We start from the raw sequence: 21,133 nt of genomic DNA, 5'->3' as shown, positions 1-21,133 counted from the left end.
TCAAACATTAACAAGAAATCAGTGGTCTGGGATGGTCCAGTACCAGAATGGGTTCAGATCCAACCCATTGCTCTTTCAACATTCCTACCTTTACCTCTCTGTCTTATCCAATAAACAATCAACTGGTCCACTCTACCACAACAACAAAGATTGACAGGAAATCTATAACTAAGATCTCATGTACATTAAGTCTCTCAATAGGAGTTACTGCTGTTTATACTGTATCTGCCTTGTTTGTTTTAAAACAGTCAGTCAGTGGCATCCACAGGACAGACGACCAGTGAAATACTATCTGGACCACCAGGGTTGAAGAATGGATAGAGTTTCTTAGAAAATTTGGAGCGTGTGAAAGAGTAGATATGAGACCTGGCCTCCACATTGTAGAAGGATACCTGTCCCTTCTCATAATCCACAAACACACCCACTTTCAGGGGCTTCTCTCTCAGTAAGAGGGTGAGAGGGGAATCAGCGTGAGCTGTGTACTTTCCATCCTTCAGCTCCACAGTCCAGTATCCTTTATAAGGGATCGGTCTAGACCTCTCATTCCTATTGATGGACCTTCTGACCACTCCCAAAGTCCACTCAGTCTTCCCCTCCACCTTCACCTCATAGTAGAACTTCCTTGAGAAGCCCACATTTCCGAGGACACCGGACCAATTTTTATACCTCTTCCTGTTGTCAGAGAGAACCTGATTTAGTTCTCCATGTCTCACTTGTTTCCCGTCATCAGACAGGATGAGGTTACGATGTGCAGTATCAGGGTCTAGAGTCACATCCACTGTGGAGAGAAACATACACTATGTAAACACAATGACACCAACACCAGTGGTATAATATACTATGCTAAACACGATGACATAATGACATCATCATCAGTGGTATAATACACTATAGTAAACACAATGACATCATGACATCAACATCAGTGGTATAAAACACTATGGTAAACACAATGACATCATCATCAGTGGTATAATGCACTATGGTAAACAAAATTACATCATCATCAGTGGTATAATACACTATGGTAAACACAATGACATCATGACATCACATCAGTGGTATAATACACTATGGTAAACACAATGACATCATGACATCAACATCAGTGGTATAATACACTATGGTAAACACAATGACATCATCATCAGTGGTATAATACACTATGATAAACACAATGACATCATGACATCAACATCAGTGGTATAATACACTATGTAAACACAATGACATAATGACATCAACATCAGTGGTATTATACACTATGGTAAACACAATGACATCATCATCATTGGTATAATACACTATGGTAAACACACTGACATCAACATCAGTGGTATAATACACTATGGTAAACACAATGACATCATCATCATTGGTATAATACACTATGGTAAACACAATGAAATCATGACATCAACATCAGTGGTATAAAACACTATGGTAAACACAATGACATCCGAGACACTCTATTTAGTATAATATGTTATGTATTAATATGTGGATGTCACAGAGCATAAAACACACCTGCATGTCTTCTGATGGTTTCAAAGTCTGAAATATAGAGTAAGAGACAGTTGGTTATGAAAATGAGCAACATACTGATGGATATCACAAACAACTGTAAGTGCACATTTGTGTTGTTCAACCCAGACCTCAAACTATGAAGACCTATAATAACTTGAATCTTAGTGAACATATGGGGAGAAACACTGGCATATCTGACACCCCAGCAGTCCCAGGAAGGTGGGGAGACCAAGAGCCAATTTGTTATACAGTATACGCACAGTATATATAATAAATCATTTTGACAGTAACCCTCCATAAATTTGTTCATAAACCTTTTTCTTTTCCATATGTGATAGGAAGCTAAATGTAGTTTTTTTGGCTTCAGGAATGTGACTGAAAAAGTGAAAAAGAAACTGATTGATAGTTTGATGGGATAGTCAGTGCTGTTGTCAAGGCTACGACAGCGCCAGTGTAATGAGTGGAGCTTACTGAGGTGTTCAAAAACTCATATCAGACCGAGAGCCTAATGTTTCTTAGATAGTTCTTTATGTGTTTTAGTTTAGAAAATGATCTCTCTGCAAAAGCAACAGTTACAGGGATGGTAAAAACAGCTTGAGTTGCCATAGCAACATCAGTGAAACTGGGCAGAAGGGAGTTGTACTTCAAATACAGCAGTTCAGTAATATCTATAATCAATTAATAATGTTTTTTATTTAACCTTTATTTAAACTATGCAATTCAGTTAAGAAACAAATTCTTACTTTACAATTTTTATTTCTTTTTTATTTTACCTTTATTTTACTAGGCAAGTCAGTTAAGAACAAATTCTTATTTTACAATGAGGACCTACCCCCGGCCAAAACCTCCCCAAACCCGGACAACGCTGGGCCAATTGTGCGCCGCCCTATGGGACTCCCCATCACAGCCGGTTGTGATACAGCCCGGGATCAAACCAAGTAGTGACGCCTCTAGCACTGAGATGCCGTGCTTAGACCGCTGCGTCACTCGGGAGCCCACAAGCTGACAGTCCCCGAAAACAGGCACTAGAATTAGTTAAAAATATGTTTGTTTACATGACTTCTTTGTTTATGTTTACATGACTTATTTGTTCATGTTTACATGACTTATTTGTTCATGTTTACATGACTTATTTGTTCATGTTTACATGACTTCTTTGTTTATGTTTACATGACTTCTTTGTTTATGTTCACATGACTTATTTGTTCATGTTTACATGACTTCTTTGTTTATGTTTACATGACTTATTTGTTTGATTTCCCACCGTTTTATAAGTCAGAAGACGTGTATTTGCCTCCCTATGGTGGTCAAAAGTATCACTACATTTATTATTTATTTATTTATTTTACTTCACTGCAACGTTAAGTCAAAGGGGCAGGGGCAGTCCTTGGAAAAACATTTTTTTATTAAACTAGGCAAGTCAGTTAAGAACAGATTCTTATTTTCAATGACGGCCTAGGAACAGTGTTGTTTAGGGACAGTACGACAGATATGTACCGTGTCAAGTCGGGGATTTGATCTTACAACCTTTTGGTTACTAGTCCAACGCTCTAACCATTAGGTTACGCTGCCACCCCAATTCAGCACGACTTCAATTCAAGGCACAGACATGGCAAATCAGTCTGAATTTGTTTCGAGCAGGAGGATCTAAATATATAACAAATGCGACCTACACACTTCCTTAAACCTAAAATAAGTAAAGAAGTAGTTTTGTGGAAGTCAAACGTTTAATGCGGAGGCAGACACATTGCACATGCTCAGAGCGAGAAAATCGAGCCCTTAACATCACCCTTCTCCCCTTGTCTATAGGAGGAATGTACACTGTTTAAAGGTTAGAATGACTAAAACCATAGAGAAACAGTGCAAAACAGCTGTCAACTCAACTGCTTTTATTAATCGCCGTCCTCGACACGTTACGGAAAGAGATGAATTATCAATGTATCAGGAAAGACTGTCAAGGCATTTATTTTACATTTATTTTACAATCTGCAATGATTGAAATTACAACTTGAATTACTGAACAAGTAATTACATTATTACCACTGACCAAATAGGCCTGTCTACCAATGAACATTTATCCATTAGCCAAAGCTAAGCCTTGGTACCACAGAAAGCCCATCATCGATTCGATAGGCATGCAGCCGCATAGACATGTCGCGATTACAGCATGATAGTCAGTGATCGGTAGTCTATACTTCAATTTTTATTTCAGGGGGGGCGAACTCCGACCTTGCGGGTGTCCAGAGAAACTGTGTTATGCCAGTGGTGAGATTGATGGTAACTTCAGTCAAATTTAGTGCCAAACACTGACACAATGTAATAAAACACTGGACTGGACTTCCTGACGGGCCGCCCCCAGGTGGTGAGGGTAGGCAACAACATCTCCTCCCCGCTGATCCTCAACACTGGGGCCCCACAAGGGTGCGTTCTGAGCCCTCTCCTGTACTCCCTGTTCACCCACGACTGCGTGGCCACGCACGCCTCCAACTCAATCATCAAGTTTGCGGACGACACAATAGTGGTAGGCTTGATTACCAACAACGACGAGACGGCCTACAGGGAGGAGGTGAGGGCCCTCGGAGTGTGGTGTCAGGAAAATAACCTCACACTCAACGTCAACAAAACTAAGGAGATGATTGTGGACTTCAGGAAACAGCAGAGGGAACACCCCCCTATCCACATCGATGGAACAGTAGTGGAGAGGGTAGCAAGTTTTAAGTTCCTCGGCATACACATCACAGACAAACTGAATTGGTCCACTCACACAGACAGCATTGTGAAGAAGGAGCAGCAGCGCCTCTTCAACCTCAGGAGGCTGAAGAAATTCGGCTTGTCACCAAAAGCACTCACAAACTTCTACAGATGCACAATCGAGAGCATCCTGTCGGGCTGTATCACCGCCTGGTACGGCAACTGCTCCGCCCTCAACCGTAAGGCTCTCCAGAGGGTAGTGAGGTCTGCACAACGCATCACCGGGGGCAAACTACCTGCCCTCCAGGACACCTACACCACCCGATGTCACAGGAAGGCCATAAAGATCATCAAGGACATCAACCACCCGAGCCACTGCCTGTTCACCCCGCTATCATCCAGAAGACGAGGTCAGTACAGGTGCATCAAAGCTGGGACCGAGAGACTGAAAAACAGCTTCTATCTCAAGGCCATCAGACTGTTAAACAGCCACCACTAACATTGAGTGGCTGCTGCCAACACACTGACACTGACTCAACTCCAGCCACTTTAATAATGGGAATTGATGGGAAATGATGTAAATATATCACTAGCCACTTTAAACAATGCTACCTTATATAATGTTACTTACCCTACATTATTCATCTCATATGCATACGTATATACTGTACTCTATATCATCGACTGTATTCTTATGTAATACATGTATCACTAGCCACTTTAACTATGCCACTTTATTTACATACTCACCTCATATACATACTGTACTCGATACCATCTACTGCATCTTGCCTATGCTGCTCTGTACCATCACTCATTCATATATCCTTATGTACATATTCTTTATCCCCTTACACTGTGTACAAGACAGTAGTTTTGGAATTGTTAGTTAGATTACTTGTTATTACTGCATTGTCGGAACTAGAAGCAAAAGCATTTCGCTACACTCGCATTAACATCTGCTAACCATGTGTATGTGACAAATAAAATTTTATTTGATTTGATTTGATTTACATTAATTATCTATCATACTATAACTGCAAACAAGATTCCAAGAAAAAGTACATTCAAAATATTAGAAATCAGTTCTTCCTTTACCTGGACTCCAGTTTGTGTTCACAAAATCTGTGGAGACATTATATTTAACCAATATTAATCATTGAGATATACAGGTTTTTCATCACTGTACACAAACGTTTAGACATTGTCAATGTATTATTGATGTACTGGAAGACTGCATATACCGAAGCTATAGTTTAGAACCCTGTAATAAGGACATCCTCCATAATGACTTCTAGAGCGATGCACCCAGAAGAGTGTACCGTCACTCCATCCAGTCACTCACTAGTTCATACTTGTCCATACTTGTAAATGCTCATTCTTTAATGCTTTCTTTGTACCTATGTGTGTCCTCTGTAACTGTGTGCCTTTTTTGTTTGCTGAAATCTGTAGTTTTGGATAAAAACGGTTATAATCACAATGGAGTAAAACATTGACTTCAATCAGGCACGACAACTTAATGCTCTTAAACATATCCATTATCTCCATTACATATCCATTATTTAACTGTATTACTGTGTAGCTGTGCTTATCCTTGTCCTGATTGTTATAGAGTTGTCAGTTGGACTGGAAATCCATAGTTTTTCGTTAAACATTTTAGTCTAGGTGTTCACTGCCAAATGTTTGTTTTTTTAAATCAGCCGTGCAATGATGGGCTGCTCCTTCACACAACAACTCCTTTGGCAGAGGTCCCCTAAAATGCTACTTTAATAAACTACAGATTTCAGCAAACAAAGAAAGTCACACAATTACACAGGACAAACAGGTTCAAGGTAAGAGTTTAAGAATTTACATTTTTACAAGTATCGACTGATAGTCGGAGGTACAGTCCACAGCCACTCATCACCACTCAACTCCATTGACAAAGCTAACATTTATAAGCCATCATATACAGTAGGTAACAAAGCCTTAATACTTACCCAGCTGAGAAGTCAGTATTTCTACAGATAAACACATACATATAGTCAATTAGACACATCAATGGTGTCCAAGGGGGAATCAACATGTGTTGGCTAACTCTCTAGTCTACACTATATAAATAAAAGGTATGATCTTTTAGGATAATAAGGTTAAAAAAAATAAACTTAAGATTAATTTAAGAACCTATACTCTGCCATCAGGTCGTATTTTATTTTGTGTATTTTACCCCTTTTTCTCCCCAACAGTCCTGTCTCATCGCTGCAACTCCCGTACGGACTCGGGAGAGGCAAAGGTCGAGGTAGTTTCTTCCGTTTCTTCTGAACCACAACCCAACCAAGCCGCACTGCTTCTTGACACAATGCCCACTAAACCTGGAAGCCAGCGGAACCACCGTAGAGCTAGCGACGGTGTCAGCGTGCAATGCGCCCGGCCCGCCACAGGAGTTGCTGGTACACGATGGGACAAGGACATCCCTGCCGGCCAAACCCTCACCTAACCCAGACGATGCTGAGCCAATTGTGCGCCTCCCCATTGGTCTCCCGGTCGCGGCCGTCTGCGACAGAGCCTGGACTCAAACCCAGAATCTTTAGTGGCAAAGCTATCACTGCCTTGTGCCACTCGGGAGGCCCAGCAATTAATTTTTTTAACCTTTGTAGACTTAAGGGGAGCTTTGAAGAACCTTTTCAAAATTTCTTTTTGGAACCAGTAAGTGACTAAATTCCAACTCGTGCGTATAATTCAAATTGAGAACATTGGCATTATGGGTTAGCTAGGACTCAGGTAAGGCGTTACAATACAGTTTTTTAATCACTATTACATGAACTAAGAAACCTACTATATACTCTTTTGTTTTCTAGCCTATGAAATCTGTGTTTTGGAAACGTGGATCCTTTGTCTGGCAAATGCATTTCTGTTGTTATGCTATAGGAGTGTTGGATTCCCTGTTTTGTGGTTACTTTGGAATGGCGAAATCACATGACTGGATTACTAATTGCCTTTAAATTTGACAAAAGACCTCGCTGAATGGAACGCTGACGAAAGGTTTATGAACGTGATCACTCATCAGACCGGAGGTAAAGAGGCGAACATTTCATCTGACCGGAGGTAGAACTAGTGGCGCTCCTCAACTGTAAATGGATGTCCCCTGTGACAGTGTTAGAAGTGACTGATGCTATTGAAGCTCTGTGACAGTTTGATTTGCGCTTTTCACTGTGAATAAAGAGGAGAGAATTGTGGTTGTTCTTCCGTTTTGTCTCTGCTCTATGTGTTGAATGAATTTGTGGAACTTGTAAGCTTGGAATCGATCGCTCGTGTAGCTTGGAATCGTGTGTGTCTTTTGTTGTTGGATTTGCGCGTTGAGACAAGAACTCTTTGTGGAGCGGCTAAAAGAGGACGCTTTGCTGATTGGCTGCTGTGTCTGAGTTGTGATGACTTCATTTTTGGCTCATTTTAACCTATGCAGTGCTAAAATGTGTTCACACCGTGCTGACGGTTGCAAATCAATGGAATTGAATGGGATTTGATGTTCAGTGCTCTTATCTGCCCTTACAATGGATCCAATTGAAACATTGCAAAAGTATAAAGGATCTAGAAGTGCTAAGTTGGGTGCACTTACTAAAAGAGAAATGGGATCACACAACTTATGGGGGATGATGGAAATGTTGAAATCTTTGATGACACAAAGATTTCTCAAAGTTGGTTAAGTTGTTGCATGATCTCAATGAGTCCATAAAGGCTTTGTATTCTGCTGAGAAGGCAAAAAAGTATCAGGTTGAATGGTATTGCCCAAACGCAGCAACACGGAATTGTTTGGCAACCAATATGGACGTTAGAAGCACAGTAAAGCACAGCAGCAAAAAAAACTGATGAGGATGTCCAGACAAGGGACAGTATCTCCAATGTCTCATCAAAACTGATGAGGAGGACCAGACAAGGGACAGTATCTCCAATGTCTTATCAAAACTGATGAGGAGGTCCAGCCAAGGGACAGTATATCCAATGTCTCATCAAAACTGATGAGGAGGACCAGACAAGGGACAGTATCTCCAATGTCTCATCAAAACATGTAAATAGATCACAACACAGCAGGCACTCAGGACAATCCACCACATCTTCTATCAGGCTCTATTTGAAGGCTGAAAGGGAAGCCTCACTGGTTAAATCTGAAGCATTGAAAAGTAAACATGCATTGGAGAAACAGGAGGCTCAACTCAAGGCACAAAATAAAGGTTTGGAGCTTGAAGCTGAAATATTAGCTAACAGTGCTAAGCCGCATGTATTCCATGAGTAGGAAGCCACTCAAGAAATGGGGAAACAAAGCAGATGATTTAATGAACTATACCTAAATGTAATGGGAAGGCCTGAAGATACCATGGGGAAGGTTACTCAAAGTAAAATGGTGACCACCACCACTCAGGTTGTCACAGGTCTCCATATCACACAGTCACGCATCTTGGCTGACCTGGGATCCCCATTGTTCACCACGTCTGTTCATACTGCACAGGGCCAGGGTCAATATACTGTGTAGTATGTTATAACTACCACCACATACAGCTCTGTTTATACTGCACAGGGCCAGGGTCCAAGTACTATGTTATAACTACCACCACATACAGCTCTGTTCATACTGCACAGGGCCAGGGTCCAAGTACTATGTTATAACTACCACCACATACAGCTCTGTTCATACTGCACAGGGCCAGGGTCCAAGTACTATGTTATAACTACCACCACATACAGCTCTGTTCATACTGCACAGGGCCAGGGTCAATATACTATGTTATAACTACCACCACATACAGCTCTGTTTATACTGCACAGGGCCAGGGTCAAAGTACTATGTTATAACTACCACCACATACAGCTCTGTTTATACTGCACAGGGCCAGGGTCAAAGTACTATGTTATAACTACCACCACATACAGCTCTGTTCATACTGCACAGGGCCAGGGTCCAAGTACTATGTTATAACTACCACCACATACAGCTCTGTTTATACTGCACAGGGCCAGGGTCCAAGTACTATGTTATAACTACCACCACATACAGCTCTGTTCATACTGCACAGGGCCAGGGTCAAAGTACTATGTTATAACTACCACCACATACAGCTCTGTTTATACTGCACAGGGCCAGGGTCAAAGTACTATGTTATAACTACCACCACATACAGCTCTGTTCATACTGCACAGGGTCCAAGTACTATGTTATAACTACCACCACATACAGCTCTGTTTATACTGCACAGGGCCAGGGTCCAAGTACTATGTTATAACTACCACCACATACAGCTCTGTTCATACTGCACAGGGCCAGGGTCCAAGTACTATGTTATAACTACCACCACATACAGCTCTGTTTATACTGCACAGGGCCAGGGTCCAAGTACTATGTTGTAAATAAGTACTATCACCATATACAACTGTTCATCATAGGTCAACTAACACACTGTTGTAAGACCAAAAGGTAGGCAGCTGTAACTTCCAACTAGGGGAGGAAGGCCTTTCAACCCAGATCAGGGTGGAGCTGACAACACGGACAGTATTGTCAACATTCTGCTACACCAAAATGCTATCACTGAAAGGCTGGTAAGGCAGCAAAGGTTGTCTTCATTACCACCTCTTAGTGTACGACTGGGTGACCCACTACACTACAGGTTATTTGTACCAGTGTTTAAGGGTGACCCACTAGACGACAGGTTCTTTGTACATGGCTTTGAACATGCTATCGAAGACCGGACCGAGAACAGCAAAGATAGGTTGTACCTTTTGGAGAAATTCACCATGGGGCAACTCAAATTTGAGCTCAACTCATTTGTCTTACTGAAGTCGAGGTAGAGGTTGTTGTCCTGTCACCACACTGCCGGGTCTCTGACCTCCTCCCCAAGGCTGTCTCATTGTCTTTGGTGATCAGGCCTACCACCGTATTGGAGTTCTGAGTGTCCATGCAGTCATGAGTGAACAGGGAGTACCCAAGGGGACTAAGCACGCACCCCTGAGGGGCCCCTGTGTTGAGGGCCAGCATGGCGGATGTGCTGTTGTCTACCCTAACCACCTGGGGGCGACCCGTCAGGAAGTCCAGGATCCAGTTGCAGGGGGAGATGTTCAGTCCCAGGGACCTTAGCTTAGTGATGAGCTTGGTGGTGTTGTAATCTGAGCTGTTGTCAATGAACAGAATTCTCACGTAGGTGTTTATTTTGTCCAGGTGGGAAAGGGCAGACTGTGGAGTGCAATAGAGATTGTGTCATCTGGGGTTCTGTTGGGGTGGTATGCGAATTGGGGTGGGTCCAGGGTGTCTTGAATGATGGTGTTGACGTGAGCCATGATCAGCCTTTCAAAGCATTTCAAGGATATTGATGTGAGTGCTAAGCAGTGATAGTCATTTAGGCAGGTTACCTTGGTGTTGTTGGACACAGGGACTATGGTGGTCTGCATTTGATTGGATTTGAATAATAATAATAATTAAAAATGTTAAAAAATAAAACACTATCAACAACCAGGAAGTCATGAGTACCTTTGTTGTCTCTGGCTTGGAGATAAGTAGCCTTGATGACAGCAGTTTTGTTGAAATCCTTTTCACACAGAAAGAAATCCCTGTAACTAAGGAGAACATTCCTACCAGCGGCGGCTGGTGGGAGGAGCTATAGGAGGATGGGCTCATTGTAATGGCTGGAGTGAAATCAATGGAATGGAGTCAAACATGAGGTTGTCCATGTGGTTTCCACAAGCAATAACATCTGCTAAATATGTGTATGGGACCAATCAAATTGGATTTAATAGGATTGATGTTTGATACCGTTCCATTTATTACATTCCAGGCATTACAATGAGCCCGTCCTCCTATAGCTCCTCCCACCAGCCTCCACCGATTCCTAACCAGACAGATGTGAACATATGGCCATATTTGGAAAAGGTGCATCTCAAGCAGATTGATTCTGAAGTTGTATTGTTGACAAACATACCTCAGGCCATTGAGCCATGGATGGTCATAAACAGCCAAGAAGATGAGGCCCATACGCTGTGAAAACCACTCTGGTCTGGATTGTGAATGGGCTTCTAAAAAAGGGGAATGTCTCCACCTATGGGCGGTCTCACGTAATGTCACACAGAATCTGTGTGGCAGAGCTGGAAGAGGTGCTGCAGCAACAGGTCAAGCATGATTTCCCAGAGCACCACCATGAGGAGCAGCTTGAAATATCAAGAGAAGATCATCTCTTCATAGAGAGTGTATCTGTCAGCCAAGCTGGTGGTGGTCACTATATTATTTGCCTCCCACTGAGGAGTGAGGATGCTGAATTTCCCAACAACTGCTGTGTGGCAGTACAGCGTGCTCTCAACTTGAAATGGAAACTCAGTAAGAATCCCTGGTCCTGTAAGGACTATACCAACTTCATGGCAGACATCCTGGACAAAGGCTTTGCAGTGATGGAGCCAATAGACTTACAGAACGACAGCAGCAAGATAGTTTGGTATATTCCTCACCACAGAGTATGTCATCCCAAGAAGCACAATCTGAGGGTGGTATTAGACTGTGGAGCCACCTAACAAGAGACATCACTGAATGCTGAGCTTCTACAGGGTCCAGACATGACAAACCATATCATTGGTGTTTTGTCCAGATTCCACCAAGAGCCTGTTGCCTTCATGACAGATGTTGAAGTCATGTTCCACCAGGTGAGAGTTCCAGAGCAGGACACAGACCTGAGATTTCTCTGGATCTGGAAAAGGAGCTGGAGGATTGGAGGTGCTCTTCTATGTGGATGCCTGTCTAAAATCAGCAGCAAGTGAGGAAGAAGCCTTGACACTTACTCAGGACCGCACATCACTGTGTTCTAAATGAGGCTTTAGACTGAACAAATGGATCAGCAACAGTCAAGTTGTTGCCTCTATTCCTGAAGAGGAGAAAGCAAAGGAGATAACGGATCTGGACTGGGATCAGAACATGCAACCAGTAGAAAGTACAATGGTGCATTGAATCAGACTCAATAAATTTACAAATATCCATTCAGGACAGACCACTTGCCAGAAGAGGCGTTATATCTACGGTGGGCTCTGTTTACGACCTGTACAGTTAACTAGGCTAATAACTTACTAACTAACAAATAATATATGCACACACTCTGATTTGCACTGATCTGAAAAGAGCATTCACTGGTAGGTGATCGAAAGGTTTTCATGTACTTTTGGAAGATGGGCAGGGACTCGGCTGTCCTAGCTTCAGGGGGAAACTGGTTCCACCATTGGGGTACCAGGACAGAGAAGAGCTTGGACTGGACTGAGCGGGAGCTGCCCTCCCGGAGGGGTGGGAGGGCCAAGAGACCAGAGGTGGCAGAACAGAGTGCTCGGGTTGGGGTGTAGGGTTTGAGCATAGCCTGAAGGTAGGGAGGGGCAGTTCCTCTTGCTGCTACGTAGGCAAGCACCATGATCTTGTAGTAGACGAATAATTCGGGTTGACATGGGAGAACTTGGGAAGGTTGAAAACCAGGCGGGCTGTAGCATTCTGGATCAATTGCAGGGGTTTCATGGCACAAGCAAAGAGACCAGCCATCAGAGATTTCTAGTAGTCAAGACGGGAGATGACAAGTGCCTGGATTAGGACCTGTGCCACTTCCTATTTGAGGTATAGTCATATGGATGTCGACCATGAATGTGCAGTAGTGAGACACTGCTTTGATGTTTTCAGAGAATGACAGGGTTTGTCCAGGTTCACGCCAAGGTTCTTTGCACTCTGGGAGGACAACACTGTGGAGTTGTAAATTTTGATGGAGAGGTGTGAGGATATGATGGAGCCAAGTGACTTGGTGTATAGAGAGAAGAGGAGAGGAACGAGAACAGAGCCATGGGGGACACCAGTAGTGAGAAAACGTGGTGCAGACCCAGATCCTCTCTACTGATGGTTTCCAGTGTCGAAGGTAGTGGATAGATCTAGGAGGATGAGAACAGATGAGTGAGTCTGCTTTGGCCATACGGAGAGCCTCCGTGACACAAAGAGCAGTCTCGGTTGAGTGACCCGTCTTGAAGCCGGACTGGTTAGGGTCAAGAAGATTGTTCTGAGAGCGATAACGAGAGAGTTGATCAGAGATAGCACGCTCAATTGTTTTGGAAAGAAAAGAAAGGGGTACAGGTCTATAGATTGATGTCAGATGAGTCAAGTGTTGGTTTCTCAACAGTTTTCCTTGTGTATCCACCAAAGGATATCCAGCCAACTTGACACATCTGTGGGAAGCATTGGAGTCAACATGGACCAGCATCCTTTGGGAAAGCTTTTGACACCTTGTAGAGTCCATGCCCTAACGAATTGAGGCAAAATGGGGTGCAACTCAATATTAGGAAAGTGTTCCTAATGGTTTGTACTCTCAGCGTATGTCAGACTTGTTCTGGAAGAGGTGGACCAAAGAGTATCTTCCTGAGTTGCAGGAGCAACAAAAATTAACAAGAGAAGAAACTTCGTCCCTGGAGATATGGTTCTCATCGGAATGACTCTTGTCTCTGTACGAAGTGTTGATGGGTTAAAGGTTCCAAACTCTCTGTTCAAGCAGTTGACATAGTTAGGACACCCATCGGTACCACTCAAGACATGTAGCAGAGGTCTCTTCACGGTCCCCAGGGCCAGAACAGAGGCTGGGAAATGCAGAGTATTAAATAAAGCCATGACTACATCACAGGAAGTTTGTGGCACCTTATTTGGGGAGAACAGGCTCATGGTAAAAGCTGGAGCAGAATAAGTGAAATGGTATCAAATACATCCAACACATGGTTTCCAGTTGTTTGTTGACATTCCATTTGCTCCGTTCCAGTCATTATTATGAGCCATCGTCCACTCAGCAGCCTCCACTGGACTACATGTAACTGTCTGCCACCCCAGTTAACTCAAGTAAACACTAAAAACAGATGAAAAAAAACAGATTAAAGAGCACCTTGCGGCACAACGGGGACTGTGAAGACGTTTGTATATATTTTGTATTTTGTAATGTTATGTATAGTATGTATTATATTGTTGTGTTTTGTTTTGAGTTTGGAACCCAGGAAGAGAAGCCGTTGACTTGGCAGCGACTAAATAGCAAATACTAAACTCGTGGCTCATGGGGCAAGTCACACAAACCACCCCGACTCCAGAGTGCTGGTTAGACAAGTGAGAACCCAGACCACCAAGCTGTGTCTGCTGCTGGAGGCCCACATTAGGTTTCCTCTATGTTTTGAAGTTGTAATTGTTTTGATCCCACAAGAACAAGGAGTTTGGTTGATGAAATCATGTTTCTGGTTTCCTACTATGGTTATCATGGGTATTTGAAAGCAAGATGGAGCCTCACCTGGACACAGCCCTTTTCCCATGTTCGCCTTTCCTTATTTAGGGTTTGGCATTATGGGTCAGCTAGGTCTCAGGTATAGAGTAACCATACATTATGGGTCAGCTAGGTCTAAGGTATAGAGTAACCATACATTATGGGTCAGCTAGGTCTCAGGTATAGAGTAACCATACATTATGGGTCAGCTAGGTCTCAGGTATAGAGTAACCATACATTAGGAGTCAGCTAGGTCTCAGGTATAGAGTAACCATACATTATGGGTCAGCTAGGTCTCAGGTATAGAGTAACCATACATTATGGGTCAGCTAGGTCTCAGGTATAGAGTAACCATACATTAGGAGTCAGCTAGGTCTCAGGTATAGAGTAACCATACATTATGGGTCAGCTAGGTCTCAGGTATAGAGTAACCATACATTATGGGTCAGCTAGGTCTCAGGTATAGAGTAACCATACATTATGGGTCAGCTAGGACTCAGGTATGGAGTTACCATACATTATGGGTCAGCTAGGACTCAGGTATTGAGTTATCATACATTATTGGTCAGCTAAGACTCAAGTATGGAGTTACCATACATTATGGGTCAGCTAGGTCTCAGGTATAGAGTAACCATACATTATGGGTCAGCTAGGTCTCAGGTATAGAGTAACCATACATTATGGGTCAGCTAGGACTCAGGTATGGAGTTACCATACATTATGGGTCAGCTAGGACTCAGGTATTGAGTTATCATACATTATTGGTCAGCTAAGACTCAAGTATGGAGTTACCATACATTATGGGTCAGCTAAGACTCAGGTATGGAGTTACCATACATTACGGGTCAGCTAGGTCTCAGGTATAGAGTTACCATACATTATAGGTCAGCTAGAACTTTTTATTTATTTATTACATGAAGATAAAATATTCTGCTATATATAATTTTGTTTTCTATTTAAATTCTCATGTTTGCTTTGATCATGGAAAGACTCTGTAACCTGTGAAATGACCTGTGTTTTGTATACGTGGAGCCTTTGTCTGGCAAATACATTTCTGTTTGTTTTTACACTATTCGAGATTTGTATTCCATCTTTTGTGCTTACTTTGAAAGTGTGTATGACGGCAGCATCACATACCTGGAGTTTCAACGTAAGTTTTGAATTGGATTACGAAGAGCCTTTATAAAATGGTTCACATAATTCTTTCAAAGTGATGATCTGAAGACACTACTTACCTAGCTTCCCATTGTGGTCATCTGTAAACATGCAGAGTAGGTGGAAGACAGTGAGAACATCATTAACATGGACACTAGAAGATATAGTCTCTCTCCGGGACTCCTAGTCTCAAATCACTTCTCTAACGTCACAAATCCCAATTGAGTTCCACGCACCTAAATAACTCCAATGTGAGACAACTTCTCCAATGAAGATATTCTACCCTGCCACCACTTCTTAATGTCATTAAATAAATGTGACTGGTCAATCAGAGATCCTGGTCCATCAGAAACTACCCACTGGGCAAACTACGTAATCTCAACGTGGATATTTGGGTAATATTTGGTTGAGATGTTGATCAACGAGATAACAACCTACAGTATATTCACCCACTCATAAAGCCTGCCAAAAGTTAATTGAATTTCCAGTGTGTTATAACAAAGTTTTCAACCATCCAGCACAACCAAATGACAGTGGAAAAACAGTGTTTGATATTTGGTTTTGTTGTCACCATCATGTCCATCACTGCACTTTCAACTAATTTAAAACACAGAAAAGTTCAAATGGGAATACAATGTCAGATATTTTGTTTATTTATACAACAGATTCATGTGAATGTCCATGTGCTTCATCTAATAGCAGAACCAAATGACCTGGATTACAGTTTAAAAATGTAAAACGTCAAATGGTTGACATAATTCAGGTAAAGTGATGATCTGAAGATACTACTTACCTAGCTTCCTAGTGATGTCATCTGTAAACATGTAGAGTAGATGGAAGACAGTGAGAACATCATTAACTTCTTTGGGATAGGTTGCAGCATTTTCACTTTGGATGAATAGCGTGCCCAGAGTAAACTGCCTCCTACTCAGTCCCAGAATCTAATATATGCATATCATTAGTAGATTTGGATAGAAAACACTATAAAGTTTCTAAAACTGTTTGAATGATGTCTGTGAGTGAAAGATTAGTGGAATCTGTGTGGGTAGCTGGACAGGTAGGATGACTGACAGTGAAGGTGAACAGGTGGTCACGTTTCAGGTGACAGAGGAATGGATGAGACTGAGGCAGAAATTCCTTTAACCATAAAGTGGTATATTTAGAGTAGTCTGTGGTGGATTCATGGATGCACAGAACTTCTGGATCAGACGGAGTTAAGGAAGAGAAAGCAGCGAGATCAGGCGAAGGCAATTTCCTCCTTTTATGGAGTTTTATAGATCTGCCGGACAATTCCACCTGACCTAATTAAAGTGCCCCTGGCCCAGCTGAGTAAGTGGCAATGAATTAAAGGATTATTCCACCAACTCCATGTGCCTTTTCTACAGTGAGTATAACAGAACTCATTTGGCAGGCGAAAACCTGAGAAAATCCAACCAGGAAGTGGGAAATCTGAGGTTTGTAGTTTTTCAACACTTGGCCTATCGAAAACAGTGTCTATGGGTCAATTTGCACTTCCTAAGGCTTCCACTAGATGTCAACCGTCTTTAGAAACTTGTTTTAGGCTTCTACTATAAAGGAGGGGGGAATGGGAGCTCTTTGATTCATGGGTCTGGCAGAGTACCACAGGCTCATGACGCTCAGTCACGAGAGAGTTAGCTCTCATTCCATGGCTTTTCTACAGACAATGGAATTCTCCGGTTGGAACATTATTGAACAATTATGATAAAAACATCGTAAAGATTGATTCTATACAATGTTTGATATGTTTCTACGACCAGTAATCTAACTTTTTGGAATTTTCGTCCGACCTTTCCGCTAGAAGTTGCACGCGCTTTTTGATTTGTTTACCAAACGCTCTAACAAAAGGATGTATATGGACAGAATTGATGAACTTTATCGAACAAATCAAAAATTTATTGTCAAACTGGGATTCCTGAGAGTGCATTCTGATGAAGATCATCAAAGGTAAGTGAATATTTCTAATGCTATTTCTGACTAATGTTGACTACGCAACATGGTGGATATTTATTTTGGCTGGTTTGGGCTCTGATCTCCGTACTCAGATTATCGCATGGTATGCTTTTTCCGTAAAAAAAAATTAAAATCTGACACAGAGGTTGCATTAAGGAGAAGTGGATCTAAAGTTCCATGCATAACACTTGTATTTTCATCAACATTTATAATGAGTATTTCTGTAAATTGATGGCTCTCTGCAAAAATCACCACATGTTTTGGAACTACTGAACATAACACGCCAATGTAAAATGAGATTTCTGGATATAAAAATGCACTTTATAGGACAAAACATACATGTATTGTGTAACATGAAGTCCTGTGAGTATCCAAGATGGCGTAGCAGTCAGACGTCTTGTCCTGTCCCTTGTATATATCGTTTTTACATATTTTTCTTTGCATATCTTTCTAAATATTTTGCTAAACCTCAACATCTAAATACTCTCCTGCAACCCGCCTCACCCAATGTAGCGTGGATCTGCTTTTTTTTAAAGTATTTATAATTACTTCGGATCTGGAACCCCTCAACTGAAGCTAGCCAGCTAACTACCAGCTATCAGTCAGTAAACCATTGCTAGTGTTCATCAGCTAACCTATAGCTCGGAAAGCTCTCGCCAGTTCGAACAACGCGACTCTAACCAGAGCATAACTGACCTATTATTTTTATCCCCGGATTCCCACCGCAAACAGACTTTTTATCTGGATCTTCACAACTAGCTAACCGCAACCCCGGATGACTACTCCTGGCTAGCTTTTCCATCCACTTAGCTTGAAGCTAGCCCGGCCAGAGCTCCTGTGCTACCACCGAAGCATACACCTGGGCTACAATATCCGGACCCCTTCTATAGCCGGTACGGGGCATGGAACCCCGCAGATCCCCTACGACTCGAATACCGACATAATCTGCCTGAGGACTCAGGCGCGACGCCCGCTGAAGGCCCATTATGCTAACCAGCTAGGCCTGCTTAGCTACCTAGAGCTATTTGGAACCCTACTAATTCCACGACCGGTCTATCGATGTCACCGCATGAAGAGGCATAAACAGACTTAACCCCATCGCGACGTCCCCCAAAGGCTAACTTTCTAGCCCTTGCTATCTGCTTGCTTGCTAATTCAGCCTGCTAACTGCTAGCCTGCCCCGGTCTACTAACTTTTAACTTGTTTAGCCCCGGTCTGCTAACTGTCTGAATCGCCGTGTCCCCAGCCAGCCCAACCACTCACGGGACCCATATTTATTTTCAATCTCTTTTAGATTTTTAATTCGATTATACCTTCCGGTAACCTGCCTCACCCAATGTGATACGGAATCGCTATTATTTTTAATTTTAGAACACATTCAAGAACCTCCAGAAGCTAACCAGCTAACTACAAGCTATTTAGTCATTGTTAGCCACTGCTAGCGGCTTTTACCTTCTGCACAGCCAGACAGTTTTTTTAGCCTGGATAATACTCGCCAGTCTACCAGTATCGAACTGTCTCTCCACAACAATGCCAGATTCCTGCCGTAATCCCTGGACCCCTACTTCTGATCTTCACAGCTAGCTTGCACCCAGTACCGAAGCTATCCCTGAGGCCCACTTCCCGGCCTACTCAGCTGTTCACCCGAACCACACTCATACACAGCTAGAGCCCAATACTCCACCGGATCCTTGCTGTAAACTCTGGACCTTGGCTAACGCCACTGCTACGAAGCTAGCACCAGTTAGCCGTGAGCCAGGCACATCTCCCTGCTAGCAGGCACATCTCCCTGCCAACCCCCCCTACCACCCACGGGCAACTAACTTTAAACGCTGTGTCGCTAGCGTAGTGGCGTCTTCCCTGTCCCATCTACTGCTGCCCCCTGGACACTGTGATCACTTGGCTATATAGCTGATGCCTGCTGGACTGTCCATTAATCACGGTACTCCATTCTGTTTTTTTATGTTTTTATCTGTTGGCCCCAGCCGCGAACTCAGGCTCTGTGTGTAGTTAATCCGACCCTCTCTGCCTAGTCAACGCCATTTTACCTGCTGCTGTTTTGCTAGCTCTCCCAATCAACACCTGCGATTACTGTATGCCTCGCTGCATGTCTCTCTCAAATGTCAATATGCCTTGTATACTGTTGTTCAGGTTAGTTATCATTGTTTTAGAGTACAATGGAGCCCCTAGTTCCACTCTCTGATACCTCCTTTGTCCCACCTCCCACACATGCGGTGACCTCACCCATTACAACCAGCATGTCCAGAGATACAACCTCTCTTATCATCACCCAGTGCCTGGGCTTTCCTCCGCTGTACCCGCACCCCACCATAACCCTGTCTGCGCATTATGCCCTGAATATATTCTACCATGCCCAGAAATTTGCTCCTTTTATTCTTTGTCCCCAACGCTCTATGCGACCAGTTTTGATAGCCTTTAGCGGCACCCTCATACTACTCTTCCTCTGTTCCGCGGGTGATGTGGAGGTAAACCCAGGCCCTGCATGTCCCCAGGCACCCTCATTTGTTGACGTTTGTGATCGAAAAAGCCATGGTTTCATGCATGTCAACATCAGAAGCCTCCTCCCTAAGTTTGTTTTACTCACTGCTTTAGCACACTCTGCTAACCCTGATGTCCTTGCCATGTCTGAATCCTGGCTTAGGAAGGCCACCAAAAATTCTGAGATTTCGATACCCGACTATAACATTTTCCGTCAAGATAGAACTGCCAAAGGGGGAGGAGTTGCAGTCTACTGCAGAGACAGCCTGCAAAGTAATGTCATACTTTCCAGGTCCATACCCAAACAGTTCGAACTACTAATTTTAAAAATTACTCTCTCCAGAAATAAGTCTCTCACTGTTGCCGCCTGCTTACCGACCCCCCACAGCTCCCAGCTGTGCCCTGGACACCATTTGTGAATTGATCGCCCCCCATCTACCTTCAGAGTTTGTTCTGTTAGGTGACCTAAACTGGGATATGCTTAACACTCCGGCAGTCCTACAATCTAAGCTAGATACCCTCAATCTCACACAAATCATCAAGGAACCCACCAGGTACAACCCTAAATCTGTAAACAAGGGCACCCTCATAGACGTCATCCTGACCAACTGGCCCTCCAAATACACCTCTGCTGTCTTCAACCTGGATCTCAGCGATCACTGCCTCATTGTCTGTATCCGCTACGGGTCCGCAGTCAAACGACCACCCCTCATCACTGTCAAACGCTCCCTAAAACACTTCTGCGAGCAGGCCTTTCTATTGACCTCATCCCGTCAGTTGAGGATGCCTGGTCATTCTTTAAAAATAACTTCCTCACCATTTTTGATGAGCATGCTCCGTTCAAAAAATGCAGAACTAAGAACAGATACAGCCCTTGATTCACTCCAGACCAGACTGCTATTGCAGTCCTGTAGTCCCCGCGATATGCAACTGTTCAGGGAAGTCAGGAACCAATACACGCAGTCAGTCAGGAAAGCAAAGGCCAGCTTCTTCAGGCAGAAATTTGCATCCTGTAGCTCTAACTCCAA

The 21,133-nt window shown here is 43.1% G+C and overlaps 1 protein-coding gene across 1 annotated transcript; it reads right to left on the bottom strand.

Annotated features, from left to right (window-relative positions):
- Nucleotides 1-248: 248 nt before the first annotated feature.
- On the bottom strand, nucleotides 249-16,479 carry LOC118966725 (butyrophilin subfamily 2 member A1-like). Its single transcript, XM_036989992.1, has 6 exons — nucleotides 16,429-16,479; nucleotides 15,716-15,736; nucleotides 6,198-6,218; nucleotides 5,317-5,343; nucleotides 1,528-1,554; nucleotides 249-778 (listed from the first exon to the last, which is right to left on the bottom strand). Exons 1-6 carry the CDS (start codon nucleotides 16,457-16,459, stop codon nucleotides 249-251), a joined length of 657 nt encoding a protein of 218 aa, XP_036845887.1. The 5' UTR covers nucleotides 16,460-16,479.
- Nucleotides 16,480-21,133: the final 4,654 nt, after the last annotated feature.

The sequence above is a fragment of the Oncorhynchus mykiss genome, chromosome 1, assembly GCF_013265735.2.
Source record: "Oncorhynchus mykiss isolate Arlee chromosome 1, USDA_OmykA_1.1, whole genome shotgun sequence".
NCBI classification, from domain to species: domain Eukaryota; kingdom Metazoa; phylum Chordata; class Actinopteri; order Salmoniformes; family Salmonidae; genus Oncorhynchus; species Oncorhynchus mykiss.
This window is presented reverse-complemented; position numbering and strand designations above follow the sequence as displayed.

Bases quoted from the DNA above. Each gene is read 5' to 3' on its own strand.
- LOC118966725 (XM_036989992.1), bottom strand. From the start codon at position 16,459: ATGTTTACAGATGACATCACTAGGAAGCTAG. The intron at 15,737-16,428 runs GTAAGTAGTATC...GCATGTTTACAG, and splicing joins TGACATCACTAGGAAGCTAG to ATGACCACAATGGGAAGCTA. The intron at 5,344-6,197 runs GTAAGTATTAAG...ATGTCTCCACAG, and splicing joins AATACTGACTTCTCAGCTGG to ATTTTGTGAACACAAACTGG.